The sequence below is a fragment of the Patiria miniata genome, unplaced genomic scaffold, assembly GCF_015706575.1.
Source record: "Patiria miniata isolate m_02_andy unplaced genomic scaffold, ASM1570657v1 HiC_scaffold_5, whole genome shotgun sequence".
Classification (NCBI taxonomy): domain Eukaryota; kingdom Metazoa; phylum Echinodermata; class Asteroidea; order Valvatida; family Asterinidae; genus Patiria; species Patiria miniata.
Genome location: NW_024037072.1, coordinates 11,411,256 through 11,432,043, shown reverse-complemented (window position 1 = coordinate 11,432,043; position 20,788 = coordinate 11,411,256). Strand labels below are relative to the sequence as shown.

General features: G+C 42.1%; 2 protein-coding genes across 4 annotated transcripts in view; one reads left to right on the top strand and one right to left on the bottom strand.

The window, feature by feature from the left end:
* Positions 1–8,389, top strand: part of LOC119741035 (rRNA N6-adenosine-methyltransferase ZCCHC4-like) — a 53,429-nt gene extending 45,040 nt beyond the window's left edge. For all 3 annotated transcript variants that reach the window (XM_038216629.1, XM_038216628.1, XM_038216630.1), the window contains 2 exons: positions 1,396–1,540; positions 7,171–8,389. In XM_038216629.1, the coding sequence (XP_038072557.1) occupies positions 1,396–1,540; positions 7,171–7,201 (176 nt within the window). In that variant the 3' untranslated portion in view covers positions 7,202–8,389. The remainder of the gene's footprint in view (positions 1–1,395; positions 1,541–7,170) is intronic.
* Positions 8,390–13,788: 5,399 nt separating this feature from the next.
* LOC119741746 (metabotropic glutamate receptor 4-like) lies at positions 13,789–19,681 on the bottom strand. Its single transcript, XM_038217629.1, has 2 exons — positions 17,491–19,681; positions 13,789–15,167 (listed from the first exon to the last, which is right to left on the bottom strand). The coding sequence occupies exons 1-2, from the start codon at positions 19,519–19,521 to the stop codon at positions 14,595–14,597; spliced, it is 2,604 nt and encodes an 867-aa protein (XP_038073557.1). The 5' UTR covers positions 19,522–19,681; the 3' UTR covers positions 13,789–14,594.
* Between the last annotated feature and the right edge of the window lie 1,107 nt (positions 19,682–20,788).

The following is a 20,788-nucleotide window of genomic DNA, read 5'->3' as shown; positions in this document are numbered from 1 at the left end:
CCTCAAACTATAGATTTCTATTCACCGTAGATTTCAACGCCATAATCCTCTATTGTTACTTTCATAGCTTTTCTGCTAAAACACAGTTGACACCAAAACATAGACGTGATGTCAAAAGCCTTTCCATTCATTTTTCAATTATAGGTATTATTACCATCGTTTCCATGGTTTCCAAGTGAACTTCTTATCTGGATTATCTCCTCCCGTGGCATCTGTTCTTTATCTTTCGAATCTACGTGTGGATTAAGGGCCGCATTTGGAAATAGCCGGCAGTAAATTGGCAACGAAATTTTCAGAAAATAAGGACACTCTGTTCTTGAATATTGTTATTATTATTATTTTTTTTTTGGGGGGGGGGGGTTCAGGATTTTGTTTATCGTACGATCCCAAGGGCAGTTGAATTGCACGTTTACTTGCGCATGTTCTGAACGTATCCAAACCGACAGTGGCGTCACTGTGTTTTAAGCGGGTGTGTTGGGGTGTTGAGTCGTTTGTTTGTTGGGTTGTAAAAACTTGTTGGGGTGTTGGGGTGTTACTTTGTTGGTTTGTTGTTTGTTGTTTGTTTGTCCTTTTTCAGTTACAAACAGTTGAAAAATCTGTATAGCCGAGTTTGTCTGAAAAAGTAGTTCATTAGTTTTGTTACAGACGAGGAGGACTACAAAACACGACAATAATTGCTGTCTCAGGCTTTGCTCTTCTAAAGTAAAGGAAAACGAAAACAAAACCATGGACCTTACCAACGCCATCAACCCCCCCCCCCCCCCCCCCCCCCCCATTTGGGGGGATTTGGGCAGATGTGCCTTGTGTATACCAAGTCCATCTAAATTCCCCATTATACCAGTGGTGGATTGCAACAGATTTGACCCTGAAACATTATGTGAAGCAGGGTGAGTGATGGATTTACAGGGACATGGTCTTCTACTTATGTGCCTATTGTTCCCCCCCCCTCCCCAGGCTGCCCCACCCAAGACGTGGGGATTTGTCACTTTTGAAGTGACAAAAGGCACCCCTTGGGCAAAATCTCCGACATACATACGTGGGGCGCACTGGTGATCGCCTTTCCATGAAGTACGCCAGTGGTAATACTGTTTTTGAGTGAACAAAATCCCCACCCTGGGGCATGAAAAACATGACCAAACCCCCACATCTGTCCTGAGGCAGCGGGGGGGGGGGGGGGGGGAGACACTTTGAAGGCGCATTAGTTAAACTAAGTTGGGACTTGGGAGCTAGGGTAGTGGGGGCGAGGTGACTTTGGGATACTTGGTGCTATATCACCCACAATTCTCCTACTTCTCTCCACTGTTTCCCACAAAATACCCTAACCTTTGGGTTCCATGTTAATGTTCATGCAATAACATCTATTAATATGAAGCTGTTTGTTTATTTTCCTGACAGTTTACGTCCATTGCCAGTCCTGCCAGCAGTGCGCGTTACCGGACCACCAGTGCGACCGGCAGAAGGACAAAGTCGGCTGCCATATATGCGGCTCCTTGGACCACAAGAGGAGAGACTGTCCCGAGCAGTTTAATAAAGTGTTCAGGTAAGAGCAAGACTTGGCAAGATTCGTCGGTGTATGGGCTCCGTGTTGGACAACAGATGGCGATCGGTGACCGTTTGTTGTCACCAGTAATAATTGTCCTGTAATGTAATATTGCCCTGAATGGTATAATAATTAACAATTATAGCACCCGAGGACGAGGGTGGTATGTGCACCAAGGGTGTTAAAAACGACATATCAAACATCACAGTAGTCAACAATTGGTGTTTTTTATCGTGCCAATAACATAAAGGTTTTTAACTAACTATTCAAGAAACACAGTTCACTGCAGTGTAAACCTTTGATTAGTGCGTTTACCTGCAAGACATGGTATTGAGAGGTCGGTGTTCTCCGTTACGCGGCGCGGGGGCCCTACACACGCACACAGGACGTACCTGCAATCGCGGACCCCCTTTCGTCCCTGTTTTGGTTGTACTTTAACTTTTTAGGATGACCTTCCATATTTTTTTGTACACGATCGTCAATTGTGGACCTTTGGGAATTGTTTACCCTGTTGCCCCTATTCACTCCTTAAAGCTACAGTCCATCATTATTATTTTGCAGCTATCCAAAAAGTAACTGACGTAATTATTGTTCAAAAACATACTAGGTTGAAAGATAGTAAGGGGACTATACTCCCTGTGAAATTATTCTTTCTGGCAAGCTGTCATTTTGAAGAAATCAAGGAAAGAAGGCCTTTCCAACAGTGCGTCTTAAGAAGCACCGTTGGAAATTTCGGCGAAGCGCGCGCAAGCGTTGGCACGACGCACACGTGTGCACGTTTGCTAATTCGTCGGATCAGTGCGCGACATCTCGTAGGTGCAATCGGCTCAGTGAGAACATGTCTCGGACGCTGAATTCAGGCCCAATTCAAAATATGATTCAGCAACTTTTGATTTGAAATCGAGATCCTAGAATGTTACTTTTCTTGAAATATACAGCTGAAGCTGAGCTTGAACTTCATCAGGTTAGTTGTTCAGCACCCTTCTTTAGATTTTGAGCACGTTTGTTGCTTCAAACAAACAAAATGCACATATTACAAATGATGGACTGTACCTTTAATTCCCGCGGGTGCGCAAGACAGCGTCTGCGGGGTAATTTATATGCAAAGTGGTGTATAACATAATTTATACGCAACGCCTTGTATAATGAGGTGATTTATATGCAACCCAGCTGCATATTGAAGTAAACCGTCATTTTTATAGACTGGACATGCGACCTTTCTTGACCAATGTAATTATAGTACTCAAGATGGGATATAACAATATTATTTTTTCCCATTATGTAGGCCTAATAACCAAAGCAACCTGAAATTTAATATTTTTTTACCATAATAAAATAACCAAATCGGTAAAAATGAATTTGCCAGCATTTAAGGGGGAATCTTTTGACGAATTTCATATTATCTCAACCCTGGGACGCATAGCGTACATGTTCTTCGCATCTTCCAAATGTTCCGAGTCATTTAATCCCTCACAGTGAAAACAAAGTGCTGTCCATTATCACCGAACGCCATAGACAAACTTAACCTATAGCTACATGTACAAAGACTAGTACAAGTAAAGAAGCGCATAGTGTGCGCATTAGCAAATTCTTCCAAGCTATGGACCTCGTGCACAAGTAGACTACCCTCAAAGGTTACATAGGGAGAGTTGGGGGAGAGCACTGGGAGGGACATTCCAACGCATTGCTGACGCGCGCCTGTCGATCACGCGAAGACGCCACAGTTCTGTGCACATTCAGAATAAAAAGTCGTGCTTACATCGCGTAGTAGGATGTGTGTCTCCCTCCCCCCCCCCCCCTCATGGGGCATGTGAAAGTGTTGACAAAGCGTCATCTACTGCACGGCGTCAGTAAGTCCATAAGTCGCATACGGCGTGGCTTTGCAAATATGTTTTGTATTACGTTAGGGATCAGAATTATCACATTTCAGGTCGGTTCGGTTGTTACGTTACGGAACAAAAATATTCCATTTCATGTCGGTACATTACGGGTCAGAACACCACTCACGAGAAGACTCCGCCTGCGCGCTCAGGGTTGGCTTATAATGTGCACAGATGGCACAGATCCAGAGCGTCTTTGCTTTGGAACCCAAATATAGATGGCACCGACGCGTTTTCACTCCGTTTGGGTGTCTGTTTTGCATTGAGACCGTTAGGTTCATTGGCCGACAAAAACGAACAAGAAACGCGTTAATGTAAAAGGAGGATGTACTCTTCAGAAATGCCAGATTGACAGAGACGAAAAGCGAGGCAATACACAACAGAGATGCGAAATCAAGTTGGCCTGAATGGGCAGGTGTTCCTCCTGGTCAAAACATTTGTGTTTATTATTCTTATAATTTTACTAGTACGAAGCAATAAAAAGGCGCCGAGAATCTGAACATGGAAAATTACAAAACACGCGTTTCAAAACAAATCCTGCTTTGCAAAGCTGATGTAGGGCACAGTGCGTGCACCGCTCTTTTAACGATTTTGGGCGTTAGAGAAATCAACCGAATCTAGCAGAAAAAAATACAGAAATGAATATGCGGGAACATATTTTCGGGAGTTATTTGTTCTTCATATTTTCGGTTCATTGGGAGAAAAAGGATTGGATTGAGCAATCTAATCAGCATGGGTAGTTGATTGTGCCTGCATTCAAGGCTTTTCTTTGTAAGGCGATACCGTTGTTATTATTACCTACGCGTCCTTCCTTTCTTCATAACAGTGCATTCGTTATGTTCCCAATCTCATTTCGCAAATATCATCTTGTGATCTCAGCTCAAAATGGTAATTGTCGGGAGGGGGGGGGGGGTGGAGTGGAGGGGAGTGCGCAAGCCTTCCACAGCATCACTTGTTTGCCAATGGGTACCCGTAAGACGGAGTAACTTTGGTCAGCGGGGTATTAACTTTGGTCGGCACCTATATTTTAGTTACAAGTGAATATAAATCTCTATAAAACAAGATTTCTTCAGTAAATTTTTCATGATTAGTTTCAGAAAATGTCACTGCAAATTTAATGCACTTGGGGATTTGAAGTGGATAATTGTGTTAGGTCAAATTCTAAGAAGTCAAAGGTCAGAGGTCAAGGAACAAGAAGGTTAAAGGTCAAATGGCATTAAGGAGGCCTTTGGGTGAAAAGGTTTTTTTTTTTAATCTAGGGTCAAATGTAAATATTATCTACTCTTCACCTGGGAAAAAAAAAACAATTTAAAAAATTGACAGTGTTTGTCCATAGGAATTATGAGGGCTGGCCAACGTTGCCCCAAAACGAAGGTTACTTTGGTCACATCATATATTGGGCCCCACCACCTTGTTAAATTACACTGTTTTGACACCAACCAGCACCAAAGTGTAGAGTTAGTGTAAATGTTCTAAATATTAGAGAAAAATCCAATTCACCAAGTTCATTATCAAAAGCAATAGTTAAATATGTCTAAAAAATGACCGAAGTTACCCCATTCTGTACACCCTGGGGGAGGAGTCATGTTTATCACTCCGCGCTATGGGATGGACTATTGTATCAACCACCACCAGATTGATCTGCTCCAAAAAAAACCTGATCATTTTGTATTCTTATACAAGGGAGAAGTAAACTTAGTTCTGGGAAAAGTGAATAACACTTGTCACTTTGAGCACGTAGGCAACGTCGCATATTATTACACACTGTTTTTATCTAAGTTTTTACCATGAACAGCGCCACCTAGTGTCAACTAGGCCACCAGTTCGAATTTCCAACTATTTATATAGGAGTTTCAGAAGTTTTCCATTAGCATTCCCTAGTCGACACGGCAGCCCTATGTGCGGTATCCCTGTGCGGCGGCCATCTTCTCCCACGTGTGGTGTGGTGCTAACGTGCATCACGTGTGGTTAGAGTACATGTATCACTTTTCAGGATGAGCAAATCCCACTGGATTTTAACGGGCAATCTGGCCAGTTGTTCCTGACCAGGTTAATATTGCTCGTATCGCCTTTAAACGGAACCGAACAATCAGTGAAAACAACTTTATTAGGTTTCAACTTGCTTTTTTCCCAATTATACTGTACGCATTAGGTACAGCGTAAGCCTAAAATCTGCCTGGATTCCCTTTGGAAAAGCCTACGAGATGTAATAGTAGGAAATAAACCGGGATGACATTTCATTCCGAGATTTAAGATGCTTGTTGATGATTGATTTGATTCGTCTTCTGGAGTAGAAATCGCTGGTTAAGTGCATTTTACATACTTGGCACACATATACAATGTACATACACCCACTTTGGAATGCGTCCCGTTTCTGGCGGTTGTCGTGTAGGCCTATGTTTGCGATTTGCAAACTACAAGTTGATTTTCCTAACCTGAAAATAAAACACCTGCTGCTTGACAGTTACATGATGGGGTAGATATAGACCAATTCGTGCACGCTATCAGTTCTATCATGGAGGCCCCCTTCACGTACTAGCTATTGTTCAGATAATCCGTCTCGGGGCAGTTGCTTCGTACAATAGCGTGCACCGTGGTTTCTCCATTGAAGGGGGCCTCGTGAGTGTACAGTGATCACGTGCCTGGACTCGTCTATAATGAACCAATCAAACGGCTCTGTATGGGCACCGTGCACAAGTACCCCTTCAACGGCCAGAAAAGGGGTGTTGGGGAGACCTAGACTGGTTCCCGGTCCACTGCGTGTTTCGAATGATCCAAAGTTATTGGGGGCGGGGATTAGTCTGGGAGACCATCGCAAGTAAACTCGAAGACGCTATGGCTTAGCTTTGTGCACATACTTAAGGATAAATAAGTCGTGCGTACTTCGCGCGCGAACCAGTACAGTGCGCACACGCGGTGTCCCGTCCAAGGGGCTCTCAAAAGTGGTAAAACGCGCCCTCTGTTGTTGGCGCACGGTGCCCATAGTATCACTGATCTCCATGTTAAAAAAGTGGATAGCTCATTGGCCATTGTGCGCTGTGCAGGGTTTCCCAAAAACAATGACCCTCAGGAGGGTGCATACAGAATTTTCGTAATTTATGGGGGGGGGGGGGAATCACATTCAATTAAAGAAATGATGAGCCCAAACGTTTTTCTTTTTTGTGTGAACGTTTTTTGGGGATTCGGTTCATTCAGTGGGTTTAAAACAAAGGCCATTAACGTGAAATAGTCCATTTAACTCCATTCCATGTTTGAATCAGGGTGCCCCCCCCCCCCCCCTCCAAATGCCCCTCTTAGGGTTGTAGCAAAATGTAAAATGAGACGTTATTTGAGAATTGAGAAGCATACTTATTGCACTATTTTCTTTAAAATTTCCATCGGATTCGGTTCACCGGTTTTCCTAGTAAAGGTTATTATGTAACACAATACTTGTTTGCACCATTCAAAGTTGAACATGTTAGCTAAAATTGGCTTTTTGATTCAATTACTAAACTAAACAGGTGTAGTACTATTGTTGACATTTCTCATTGTTGACTGTGGCAATCTTTTTTGTTCATATAATATCTTCTCTGAATATAATAAAGGAACCTCTCAAACACCTGTTATAACAGCTTACAGTGATTCACGACATTCAGGCACGGCCTTTTTCTAAACGTATATGTAGCCGATATTCGGGCATGGCTTCTCTGCAGTCTGTTGCCCTTTGGTATTTTGAGGTTTTTTCACTCTTTTTTTCTTTCCGTTTCACAGACACAAGAAGAGGAGGAAAGACTCTTCATAGCGTCTGGTGTGTTACACATTCAGCGATTCGAAGCAAACACGATGAAAGCCAGACAGAAGACTCTCGACGCCTGTAAACTGAGAGGAAAAAAAGATTGATTGGTTGAATACGAGAGTTCGCTTTAGTACGGAGTCCTTTACAGGTAATGGACACCTTTTGCAAATGGAACTGTCAAAATATCATGAAATATTGCACTTGATTGTAAATAATAGGATTAAGCATCCTGTGAAATCATTGCACCTAGAATGCTGTCATTGTTTAGTAAAGAGGATTTGCCATGATTTCCTCGCGGTAATAGAACCAAGCCGTAACAAGAAAAAAAACATTTTTCCGTTTGTTTTCTCGAAAACTGTCTCAAATTGACCAAATTTAGTTTAGTTTGCAGTCGGTTGCAAATCCTTGAATGAGAATAATTTTCCCGAGTGAGAAACTGGAGATCATAGGCCTTTTTTTTGGAAGGTAGGGCTTTTCGGAAACATTGCCTACGTCGAGAAAAGTAAAGATGTATTTTCACAGTTTTTTCAAAGTATGATATTTACTGAGCTGAAATTTCCACAGGTTAGTGTTTTAATAACCTGCTTCAGATTCATCGTATGGTGCATCTTTGTATCGGCCGAAACAACGTTAGCTTTGCGAATGGTATCCATTATCTTTAAAGGAAATTGACAGGGTGTCCAATCAGACAACACTGTATAGCCAGCCAATTGAGTTGTTGAAGTAGTTGCTGGGATACGGACTGAGTGGGCAGTCTGGGAACAGTAATTGTACGAAGACAAGTGATGGATGGTAAATGAATACATAATGACGCGTGGCGATGTCACTTTGGCGGTCTCGAACACTTCCTCTATTTGCTGGTTCACACGCGCTGTTCTTTTTGAGAATTTGATAATTGTACCAGAAATTGGACGAAATAATCTGATGTGGTTTGGACAGAACAATGAATTGTCCTGTCTGTGTTAGGGCACTCGGCCTGCGTGCTCGCGCAGCGCAGATAGCATAATAATATAGAGTGCAATGGAATGATTTTGCGCGTTCCGCGTCCGTTTGTATAATGTGACAATATTTCACAAGCTGCGTTGACGCAATTCTACCGCGATTGGTCAATTATCAATGTACTGTATGCCTGTGTTTTTCCTTTAAATAAAATATCACAATTATCTATAAATGTGATGTGAAGCCTAAACGTAATGTGTTTCAGCGGTCCTGATTGTTTCGCCTCAATCATCAATTTCATTTGTTAAAAAAATTATAATAAACTACATGTGGTGCCCAAAATTTAGTATAGGTTTTCCCAGTTCCCTATAACGATTCTTTAATTTCGTCCCCAAACATCGTCGAGCTCTATTCTCAGTTTCAATTTCAAAAATCCACAATGGATTCCATTTAAGGTGCAGTATAATTCAAATTTGTAGCATTCTGATGCGTCCTAAATTCGGTAAATTCGTCTCATGTGGCGATCAGCGTTCAATTGAAAATATAACATTATTTGGTTTCAAAAAGAGAAGACAACACACATGGATAAAATAATGATATCACAAAAAGAAGCATCACAAGAGATCGTGTACATGCAGTGTTTTATTTCACATCGAAGCAGTAAACACTGTGCATTGGCTGGATATTAACCAATTCGGGCACGCTATCACGAAGGCCCCCTTGAATGGCGAAACCATTCTGCTGGCTGGTCAGATAATTCGTCATGTGGGAGGGCAGAAGCTTTGCGCAAAAGCTGACACGTGGTTTCTCCATTGAAGGGGGCCTCTTGAGCGTACAGTGATGACACATGTCCGGATTCGTCTAGAACACATAGAGTTGAAGCAGGTTTAGTTGGTCTGTACGTTGAGATGATTGCATTTCATGTTATCAAATGACTTTTAAATCTCATCGGTCAAAAGAACCTACCAAAATATTGATAATACATTAGACGGTGCAACGAAATGGCCATCTACATGTAAGAAAAGACACGGGATACATGATGGAGGAATAACGCATGATTGTTCACTGTTATCTCGAAAAGTACAGTGTGGTATTCCAGTGAGTTGACATTCAACAGATGACTCAACAACTTACGTGAGCTTCATCTTCTCACATTACCGATATGTGTTTGGTGCTCTGCACATTCTACATAGTAAGGCAAACAGTGCGATGGTCATTTGGGCTTATAACATTTATTTCAATCAACTAGACAATTCCCAGACAACCCAACAACCAAAAAAGCAAAGAATTAACATATCCATAGGATCTTATAAACCTTTCTCAAATTAATATTGTTATCTAACAAACGTCATGCTGTTATCCCCCCCCCCCCCCCCTCGGGAATAATTTGTATGGGTCTCTGCCCTGCATTAAAGTGTGGGATGTATACATCAATATACATTAACAATCCAATTAAATATATAATACAATTCAGCGTTGTTTAAATCGTGCTAATATATTTTGTTCACGATGTACAAGTGCATCAGTAACCAGACATTTACATGTACTTCACACACGTATGCGATTATAGGAATATTTTAGCAATATTTTAGTCCGTGTTTTGCAAATACTGGACTTATCAATATTTTAAAAAATATATTGATGAAAGTGATTTTTTTTTACGTCACCAAAAGAAGACCATTTTAGAATTATAATTACTTACAAATCGAATTCCGCAATTTAAGTGTTGCTTTAGGCAATGCAATAATTTGAATTAGCGGTAACTTTAATAAACAGTAACTTTACAAGTCATCACACACAAAAATATCGGCTCTTCAAGAAACTTTAGTTTCAGAAATGTTATGTGAGAAAATGTCGTTCTTTTTTCGGTAAAAATAGTTTGGCTAGATTTCTCTCAAACTACTTTGTTTCTATTTTGATTGAATACAAAATATTACTGTTTCAAGTGTTTTTAGTCGGATCAATCCAGTAAAACAAATATAGCAACAATCAACATCAGCACGTTAATAAGTACATTCAGTAAATATGCAGACATAAATAACATTAGTACATTGTTAAGAATTTTACAAATTTGGTTATTGTAACATGTCATTCAATCGATATTTCACATCGAAGCAGTAAACACTGTGCATTGGCTGGTTATTGACCAATTCGGGCACGCTATCACGAAGGCCCCCTTCAATGGCGAAACCATTCTGCTGGCTGTTCAGATAATTCGTCATGTGGGAGGGCAGAAGCTTTGCGCAAAAGCTGACACGTGGTTTCTCCATTGAAGGGGGCCTCTCGAGTTTACAGTGATGACACATGTCCGGATTCGTCTAGAACACATGGAGTTGGAGCAGGTTTAGTTGGTCTGTACGTTGAGATGATTGCATTTCATGTTATCAAATGACTTACATCTCATCGGTCAAAAGAACCTACCAAAATATTGATAATACATTAGACGGTGCAACGAAATGGCTGATACAACACAAGACGTACAAATGTTTCGGAAATTTAGTTTAATGATGCCAAGTGTTTTCTAACAGACTTGGACTTGTTTCTCAGTCCTATATTCATGTATTTTTCAACTCGATGACCATCATTGACGGTTGTGAGCACACTGGCGTCAGGTGACTGAATTATTCCCCTGATTTGTTTCCGTCGAAAATGACCTTTCTCTGTCCGGAAATAGCAGTTAACTCGGGTGTAACAACGGTACATCAACGTAGGTTAGGTTTAGCCACGTCTGAATTACTTGTCCATACGGCCAGAAACCGTTATGAGTGGGGGAATCCAATTCTCATGAACACGACTGTCGCTGCCGGCCGTATAGCCAAGCCATTCACGCACGGCTTCGGACCGGCACTAGCTATAGCCTACTGTTGGATCCATTTTATTAATCTACCTATCTCTCTTATCATTATATTCCAAAGAGTGACTCTAGACGATTTCGAGTGAAAATCACTCTAGTTTTAGATTAAACTACTCTTATCTGAAAAAAAAAAAGAAGAATCGCTTCCTTGGAAACTCGAGTGTGAACTCCATCTTTTCGATGGAATGAATTTCACTCTAAAGCGTCTGGCTCCTAGTTTCAATCGATGAGAGTCGATTTTCCCTCGAATAGAGTGATTGTTCACTTTTTGGAAGTAAGAGTACGTTCGGTAAAACCTTTTGCTAACCCCTTGCCAGCCAGCTTGAAAAGGCCATCTACATGTAAGAAAAGACACGGGATACATGATGGAGGAATAACGCATGATTGTTCACTGTTATCTCGAAAAGTACAGTATGGTATTCCAGTGAGTTGACATTCAACAGGTGACTCAATAACTTACGTGAGCTTCATCTCCTCACATTACCGATATGTGTTTGGTGCTCTGCACATTCTACATAGTAAGGCAAACAGTGCGATGGGTCATTTGGGCTTATAACATTTATTTCAATCAACTAGACAATTCCCAGACAACCCAACAACCAAAAAAGCAAAGAATTAACATATCCATAGGATCTTATAAACCTTTCTCAAATTAATATTATTATCGAACAAACGTCATGCTGATATCTCTCTCCCCCCCCCCCTCCCCACCCTTTCCCTCAGAATAATGTGTATGGGTCTCTGCCCTGCATTAAAGTGTGGGATGTATACATCAATATACATTAACAATCCAATTAAATACAAAATACAATTCAGCGTTGTTTAAATCGTGCTAATATTTGTTCACGATGTACAAGTGCATCAGTAACCAGACACTTACATGTACTTCACACACGTATGCGATTATAGGAAAATTTTAGCACTATTTTAGTTAGTGTTTTGCAAATACCGGACTTATCAATATTTTTAAAAAAAAATTGATGAAAGTGATTTTTTTCTTACGTCACCAAAAGAAGACCATTTTAGAATTATAATTACTTACCAATCGAATTCCGCAATTTAAGTGTTGCTTTAGGCAATGCAATAATGCGGTAACTTTAATAAGCAGTAACTTTACAAGTCATCACACACAAAAATATCGTCTCTTTAAGAAAATTTAAAATGTTATGTGAGAAAATATCGTTCTTTTTTCTGTAAAAATAGTTTTGTTAGATTTCTCTCAAACTACTTTGTTTCTATTTTGATTGAATACAAATGATTACTGTTTCAAGTGTTTTTAGTCGGATAAATCCAGTAAAACAAATATAGCAACAATCAACATCAGCACATTAATAAGTACATTCAGTAAATAAGCAGACTTAAATCACATCAGTACATTGTTAAGAATTTTACAAATTTGGTTATTGTAACATATCATTCAACCATTGGGTTTTGTTTTTGTGTGTGCACCAGTAATCCCAAATGCACATAGATTGACAGAAATCGCATTCCGTCCGTTTTCCACAAGATCTCGTCTGCCTTTCTTATTGCATCCACGCGGAGCCATTTTTCAATGATCTTTAACCCACAATGCATGAAAAGAACAAAACCACACGACCCAAAATAATTTATTTACCAGAATGAACGTTTATTGATTGACGCATAGAGTTGCGTTCCAAACGCCGTGTGTGATACCAAATCAATGCTCTGTAGCCCCAACAAATTCCCGATGTGCATTTATAAGGTTGATGTTGTTGGGACGGAAAGTAATGTATTGACGCAGGAGTGTTGTTTTTCAAACATGGCTCATTGCTGGAATTTTTGCCAGCATCGCGATCAATATAGAGTGGGCAAGTCTCGCCAGTTTACGTAAGGGTGCAGACCAGTAAATAAATTCCCATAGGCACCAATGATAAAAAACTTAACTTCAAAACATCGGGGGGGGGGGGGGGACCTCACAACTCGAACATGTCAACAAGGCACATCAAATTCAAGCTTAATGTACCATCTTTCACTTTCTGTTCAATTATTTTGGAGGGTTTACCAATGATAACTTCTGGTTAACTTTTTCCTCTAAAACGATCAACCTATATAAGCAACAGTCCTGAAGCCCATCGTCATTTCGAAAAACGACCCCGCCACATCATTGCAATATAGAGCGATTTACAAATCTCGTAACAATTTTCTCAGAAACTGAAGTTCAAAGACCGGTTTGCATCTTGGACCCTTTATTTCTACAATTTGTGCAAGGACCACAAATCATTATTAATAGAAACAAAAGGACAGAATACAAATAGATTCTGCCGGGCCGCCGGCGTAGGCAATTTTAGGTCTATTATCTGCTGCAGCTGGGGCCAATTTCATAGAGCTGCTTAAGCACAAAATGTGCTTAAAGCACAACAAAAACCTTGCTTAATATCATCAGGATACCGGCCAAAACGCCATGCGATGTCCGTTGCTTGTGACTGTATTTAGCTGTTTTTTTTGCTTAGCATAACAATCGCATGGAGTGCTCGTGGTTAATCTAATTATATTAAGCAAAGTTTTCTTGTGCTTAAGCAGCTCTATGAAATTGGCGTGCGCACCGTTCCCGTATACGTTTTATGTGAACGTAATTGTGCCAAACTGACTAGTCTAGCCACAGACTCCCTTGACAATCAGTTTGAGTGAATAAAGTCGTAAAATCTTGCATACGCTTACAAATTGCCAGCTTTGCAGCCAAAACGGCGACTGAACGAGCGATTCTGTCGTGACGTTGCATTACCACTCACCATATCTGGTGGTCGATGGAGCGATGCGTGATTGAAGAGAGTCATCGTGAGCTTTATGGGCTGGTATCACGAGGGACAGGCGTCTTATTGAATCACGACTAAACATTAGGTGTGTATTTTCATGAGATTCGGTGAAAAGGATTGTTTCTTATTAATGCTTAGGGGCAAAGTCACATCAGGGAATTTGAATTTGGCAGCAAATAATGCACTGCAAGCTATTAAGGACCCCCGGCTGCATTTTTATCAAACACTTTGTGGAAATCCCACAAAACATTACAGGGAGATTTTTGGAGACTGTCTGGCGCAACTTGCCTGTAAAATGCCTCGGTCGTGTGAGATGGAAAGAGGCGCGGGAAACATTAATTTAATGCAGTGGTTTTGAAACCCCGTGGTATTTTCTCTGCCTTTTGTACGACATTGTGTTCACAGTGAATCTTATCAAACTGTATTGAATTACATCAATGGTGCTTCGGGTATCCGAATTCGGGTTAAATTCTTTCTATCCACATGTATTGTACATGTACTTTTGTTAAGGTATGTGGGTGAAGTTCCAACTTCATTGCAACAGAAGGAGTGCATTGGAAACATTTCAAAAAGATACAGTGAATTAGTAGACACATGCCCTCAGGGTTGAGTCCGTTGATATTTCTCCCATGATATTTTTGGTGGCCGTTATTTCTCTCACAATTTAGAACTTCATTGATTCATTAGACCGTTCTTGCGTGAGACAACCCAATTGTTGATATTTTTCTCGGAAGGATGAGACGGGGTTGCGCGATCCGGAAGTGCGGAAAGTGTCTGTAAAAGTGCACCAGAGTGCATTGTGTAATTGTATTGTGGGCTGGATGGGGTTTGCCTAAGCCTTATTGGATTCGGAAGTGCTCGCGCCGTATGCCATCATCGGGTTAAGGCCGTGAGTGGACTCGCTGCCCCAGGCGGACATGACCGGTTGACGCACATTGGATGTGGTCGCTGCGAACGCGGAGGTCGAAGCGGCATTCTGTAACGTGAAGGAACCGCGGTTGGTACTCGGCTGGACTTTATACCCGCAGACGATGACGTAGAGCTTGGAGAGATACAGGCATACCAGCGAAAGGTAGGAGTTGAGGGTTACGGCTAGGCTGATGGTAGCCACTTTGGGCAGGACCCGGTTGGTTGTCGTATAGACCGGGATAGCCGCTAGGCACAGCACCAGCGTGGTGTACACGCTGATGCCGATGAAGCGGGACTCGTTGTAGTTGTCTGGTACCTTGCGTGCGCGGAATGCGAAGTAGCAGCAAGCCGTGATGATGGCCAGGTTGAGGAGGCAAGGCGCCAGGAAGCCGTAGCCAAAGGCGCAGTAGATCTCGCTGTAGTTGCCCATGTCTAGTGTGTACAGCTTGTATGGAGTGGAGGGGCTGAGCGTTGCCGACAAGAACGACATGATAAGCTGAAGAACAAAATTAAACGGAAAGATTTTAAGGCTTTCTTCATTACGTGAATCTCCCATTTGAGCTAGACCCGAGTTTGCCTATGACAAACTCGGGTCGTACCTACCGATTTCAGATTCAGCAGCTTTCAACGCGATCTCTCTTATCTGATCAAGAGTTAACGAGCCGTGAACAGGTGGTGTATGGTGCCTGTGCCTGTGAGCTTACTGACAAAAAATATCTACCAACGTCTACTAGGTTCTTGTTTATAATGTAAAGTATTTGGAAAAGTGTCAAAAGTTATTATGTGAGCAACTTTGAATCATAAAAATCGATCAAATATATCTCGAGATATCAAATAAGAAACGGTCCGACTTCAGCCATGCCAGACCAGATGTGCATGCCGTAATTGATAGGGCAATTACCACAGCTCATGGTCACTGGCCCTGGGGAAGTGGGTGCCAGGGTAAGTGTTTATCTTATAATTACTTTACTGATAACAGCTGATAAGAGTCACAGTGAAATCGGTAGGTACAGTTCAGGGGTTTTGGCAAATGGGAGTTTCACGTAATGTTGATTAAAAAAGGGGGAAATACATATACATGTATTGCAAAAACAAAATGCACATGAAATCCTTTTAAGTTTCGTTTTACTTGACAAGAATTTCCCCACATTAACTGATTATAGGGGGATATGATTATATTGCATATAAACGATGAAAATAAAATCCATTAAACGCCATTAAACCATCAATTATTATGCATCCATAGATGTTTATTATACATACATAATACATTAACCCAATACTACATATACACATGTATTGAGTAACTTGGTTACAAAATCGTAATAAGTTGCGGTACACAAATTCATACGTTTTTGACAATAGGGTGAGTTTTGTAAACCCTGTCACGTCTAATAACTTAATAGCGTTTTGTTGGCACTGGTTGGATATTAAATGTGGATGACAATCGTCGACTTTATAGGGTTTTTGTGCAACGTCGTGGTAACGTGCTCCGTTTCGACCAATTAACCATTCTGCGCCACGTGATTGCGTGAGTAATTTGCAGAGTAGGTCCATTGGCATTGTATTAGGCATGGAAAGATGGTCGATGCCACGATCGAATTCTTAAATTAGATACAACACGACATTTTGTTGTAGGTCATTCTCGTTTATCTGTATCAAAGAGTCCGAAAGCCTTGTATACTCCAATTGGAATTTATAAAAGCTTCACCACTGATTTTAGTAAAAGATAATCGCAGACAAAAAACAATTATGCGAGGGCTTTCAAGCATGCGACTCTTCAGCTCTGGATCTTCCACCCATGAGAAAGACGTAGTCCTCGTCCGGATACGAGGACTCGACACAAATTGACAAGGAACGTCGCTCGCAAGATGCGCATTTTGTAATTTTGTACTATTTGAGAAATAGAAAATATCTCAATCAAAGATTGTTTTGCAACGCGTGAAAAAGGAAGACGTGGCTCGCGAGATTTCTATCAAATGAGCACAAAATAGGCAATTAACCTTTTTGGTCTGAACGAAAATGTGAGAACTGTCATCCGAGCTACATAAACTATGTTTATACACAGTTTCCAGTTGCAACGAATAAAGAAATAAAACGAACAATCCATGTCGACCAAAGCATGAAAAAAAAAACCGTCCCATTGACATAAGTAACGACATTTCGGGTTTTATAGCATAGTGGAACTGGAAAGTACAATACAATGATGACGGATGTTTGCGGGTAGACCATGTAAAGTGACTATGGTCATGAGAACTAAAAGTTCTAATTAGAGGTTTTAGTCAGTGTAGATCATATTTGACGTATTTGATTACACTTTTTAGGAGACGCTTGTAGAAAACCAGACTTTTATTTTTAGGCCAAAAAAAAAAGTCTCCGGTTTCTGGTATGCGCGCGCGTCGCCGTAGCCATGCGCGTCGGCAAAATGAAAAAAGGTTTTTTTTTTTTCAATAAAAGATGATGTCTCAAAACCGCCAAACTCACTGGTTTGACTGGAATCCTGCTGCTGCACAATTTTAACGTGTTTTTAGATGGGGTTATGATCGAGAATAAGCTTTATGTGGCCTCTCCGGACTCCCATATATTTGCACTAGGTTTAGTCGGGCACCATTTGCAGTCATCAGCCGACATTTGAAGCAAAAAAAAACAGGTAAAAAAAGCCGCGTCGCCGCACCACTTTTTGGGCAAGCTCCATACCAGAAACCGGAGACTTTTTTTTTGGCCTTAGGTTATAACTTCATTTTCCTTCCTTTTTTGCTGCATTATTTCAACATTGTTCTATTAATACAACATTTGAATTAAATAGATTTTGTACTTACCTGAGCCACAATAAAGATTACAACGATGACAATCTGTGACTTGGGAGACGTAAACCTTGGGCGTTTGTTTGTCACTCGACCACTCTTGAAGATCCGATGGATCCTGAGCACTTTCAGCAGAGTGGGAGCGTAGGACATGGTGAAACTGATGCTGATGAAGGACTCGAAGGCAATGCAGGACGCAAGGGTGGGATATGCTGTCAGGAGTATCAAGCCAGCTCCGTAAGACAGCATGAGTCCAGTGATGTGGATGCATGTCAACTCGCGGCTCGTGGCTTTTATCAAGATGTGCTTGCGTTTGGCGACCATACCAAAGCCGGTCAGCAAGCAGCAGGCCAAACCGACGATCAAGAGGCTCAAGACAGTAGCCACCAGAGGGTCGCTGAGTTGGAGTCTGGTTGGAACGATGGGAATGCAGGTCTTGAAGTCGCTGTCCGGCCAGTGGGCTTCCTCACACGGAGAGCACAACGTCTCATTGACGACAATGTTGTTGTCTAGGCATTTGGTGCAGCCTGAGCAGCATCGTTGGCGCAGGGTGGTGAAGGCATAGCCCGGCAAGCAATCTTCTCTACACACGGACCGAGGCTGGCTGGAGCTGTTGCCGGGCCACTGTATCAAATGGTCATTGAGCCACAGGTGTGTCGAGTTGACCGCATCCCACACGCCAATGTCCTCCATCTTATACTTGCCGTTATGATATTGCCAGTTGGAAACACCGTACCTGCCTCTCCCGTCGCCATTGGAGTCAAAAGAAACTTGGCCGTATGGACCTTTAAACTGGACGTTCCTCAGCGCATGTAAGAGCGATTCTCCGCTCATTTGCTGGAGGTTATCTTGCTGGCAAAGTCCTTCGGAGCAATTTTGTCGCAGAAGTGTGTCCATAGCGTAGGCAAAAGCGTTGACCGAGTTCATTATCAATCCCTCGGTGTTGCCGCGACTGAGTGGGCACTTGGACAGGTGGGAGCAGTTTTTAGTCAAGAGCCATTCGTTTGCCATCTCCTTAAACCAAGGACTGGTGTCGGGTGAGGATGGATCCAGCGAAGCGTAGTACTCACCAAATGCCTGCACTGTGGGTCTGTAGTCCCTGACGAATAAAGCACCTACCGCAACATCTCCTAGATCATCTTCAAGCAACTGGTATCCCCAGTGGGTTGTACCAAGCCACACGATTTGCCTCATTCCGGATTCTTTCACAGCCCTGAGAACGGCCTGTGCCTCGCTTTTAGCGCCGAAAAGCACCACCACTTCCACTTTGCTATGTGTCTGCAGTTTCTCAATGATGGCTTCCAGCTCATCGTCCGTTGGAAATTCGCGCATCGGGGACAAGAAAGCCACGCAGACCCCCATTTCTTCGGCTTGTTCCTGCAAGGCGAATGCGCCGTGAATCCCATCGCTCGTCAAGGAGTACAACAAAGCGATGTATTCCCACTGGAAGTGAACCAGAACATCCAGGATGACATCGACTTGCAGACTGTCAGGGGGATAGGTGCGGAGAAAATACGGGAAGGCAGTATTGTCACTCAGCTCATCGCTGGATGCAGCATACGACACAACGGGGACTTGAAACAGAGATGCCGTCTTAGCCACGAAGATGCTGGTCTGGCTGAATCCCGTACCAACTATCCCACTGACTCGTCCGACGGTCTCCGGTGTGCAGTCCAGATACTCCGGGAAGGCCGTGCTGCTGTTGTGGATAAACGATAGAGTCGTCCACATAGCTACCTCCTCAGATCGACAGTCATCACGCAGATCGTAACCCAGCGTTACGTTGGGCAGAAGATCGTCACGGCGGTTGATTTCGTTGATCGTGAACACCATCCCCTCTGCCAGGCGCACAGCCCACGGTGAGAGCCTGCCGGAACACGCTGGCCGGCTTGCAAATCGGAGGGGGAAAATTCCTCCTAGCACAATGTCCCCCGGCTGGTGATGCGACATACATGTCTTAGGCAGCACAGTGACGGCACGGGTGGTGTGGGTTACTGCAGAACTCACGATCAGTAAGCTCAGGCACCAAACTGCGGATACAGACATCGTGTGTAGATTATCCGTAGAATGCCTGGGCCATCCGACTCCTGGTAGTTCGCAGCGTGCGTGAGGTTAGTTTAGGCTACATTTGCTGTCTTGCATGCATCAACAGCAATATCACACAACCGGAGAGTCAGAAGAACTATTGGAGTAAAATTTAAACGTGCGCGGTTTATGTAAGCACCGTCTTTTTTGGCTCCTCCCTTTTCTGACGCACGTACGTAGAAAGGCACGCAGAGAAAAGGCAGAAACTAACCCGCATGCGTTTAATGCTTTCATGTATAGTACTGTCAGTGCCACAGCAAGATGCTTCATGCTCATCAGCCGAGAAGTCCACCTCTCCTTTGCACAATGTCCATTTGTCTGTAAGGCCAAGTACGTTTTCAGCAGTGCTTCGTGGAAAAAATTGTGATTGACTTCCCGTTTGATTGCTGCCTGTAATTTAGAATCTGACTGATTTAAATGTAATCACCACCAACCCTGTTTAGTTTAGAAAATAAATCAACTTCTCGGTTTATAATTTTAAAGGTAAAATGGTCACTATTCAAAATGAAACTGTCAAAATATCAAGCAATTTCTCATCTGATTGTAAGTAAATAATGGCGTCAAGCATCACATCAAATCATTGGGCCTAGTATGCTGTCATGTTTGAGAAAAAAAAGAATTACAATGTACTGTCATTTTTTTTAAAATTCAGAACGGATAGGACCAAACCATGATCACGCTTTCAGCGAAAACCTATAGTTAACGTTGCGAGAAATGAAGATGCCTTTCACATTTCTTCTTCTCCAAAAGTATGATATCTTATTTTGTTAATAACTTGCTTCAGATTTATTGTATTGTTGTTCCTAGCCTCGGTTCCACAAAAACACGGTTTTGCAAATGTCCATTGTACCTTTTATCAGTCTTCATTGCCTCTGGTCTTTCATTTACGCTCAGTGGTTAGTTTGTCAAAATGAGATTTGGTTGTGTTCATATGTATGTATTTATCGTATGTTCTGCTTCATTCCTTTGTAGTTACGTGTATTTTGCCATAATTTGTACACTATAATATTAAGGTTTGTTTCTCTACTGTTTGATGACTGCACACTATGACTGCACAGCATGAGGTTACCAATATGTTGTTGATGTACCCTAACGTGGCGCGGCCCCCAACGTGGCGCACTTTGATTTTTCGCCTGTAGCGCCTACCTAGAGCAAAAGTTTTAACTGAAATTTTACAGAAAGTGAAATTTCATCAAGTTCTAAACACTCCTGTTCATAAATCGCGAGT

Excerpts from the sequence above, each read along its gene's own strand:
- LOC119741746 (XM_038217629.1), bottom strand. The coding sequence starts at position 19,521 with ATGTCTGTATCCGCAGTTTGGTGCCTGAGCTTACTGATCGTGAGTTCT. Across the intron at positions 15,168-17,490 it reads TAATCTTTATTGTGGCTCAG|CTTATCATGTCGTTCTTGTC; the intron begins GTAAGTACAAAA and ends TTTGTTCTTCAG.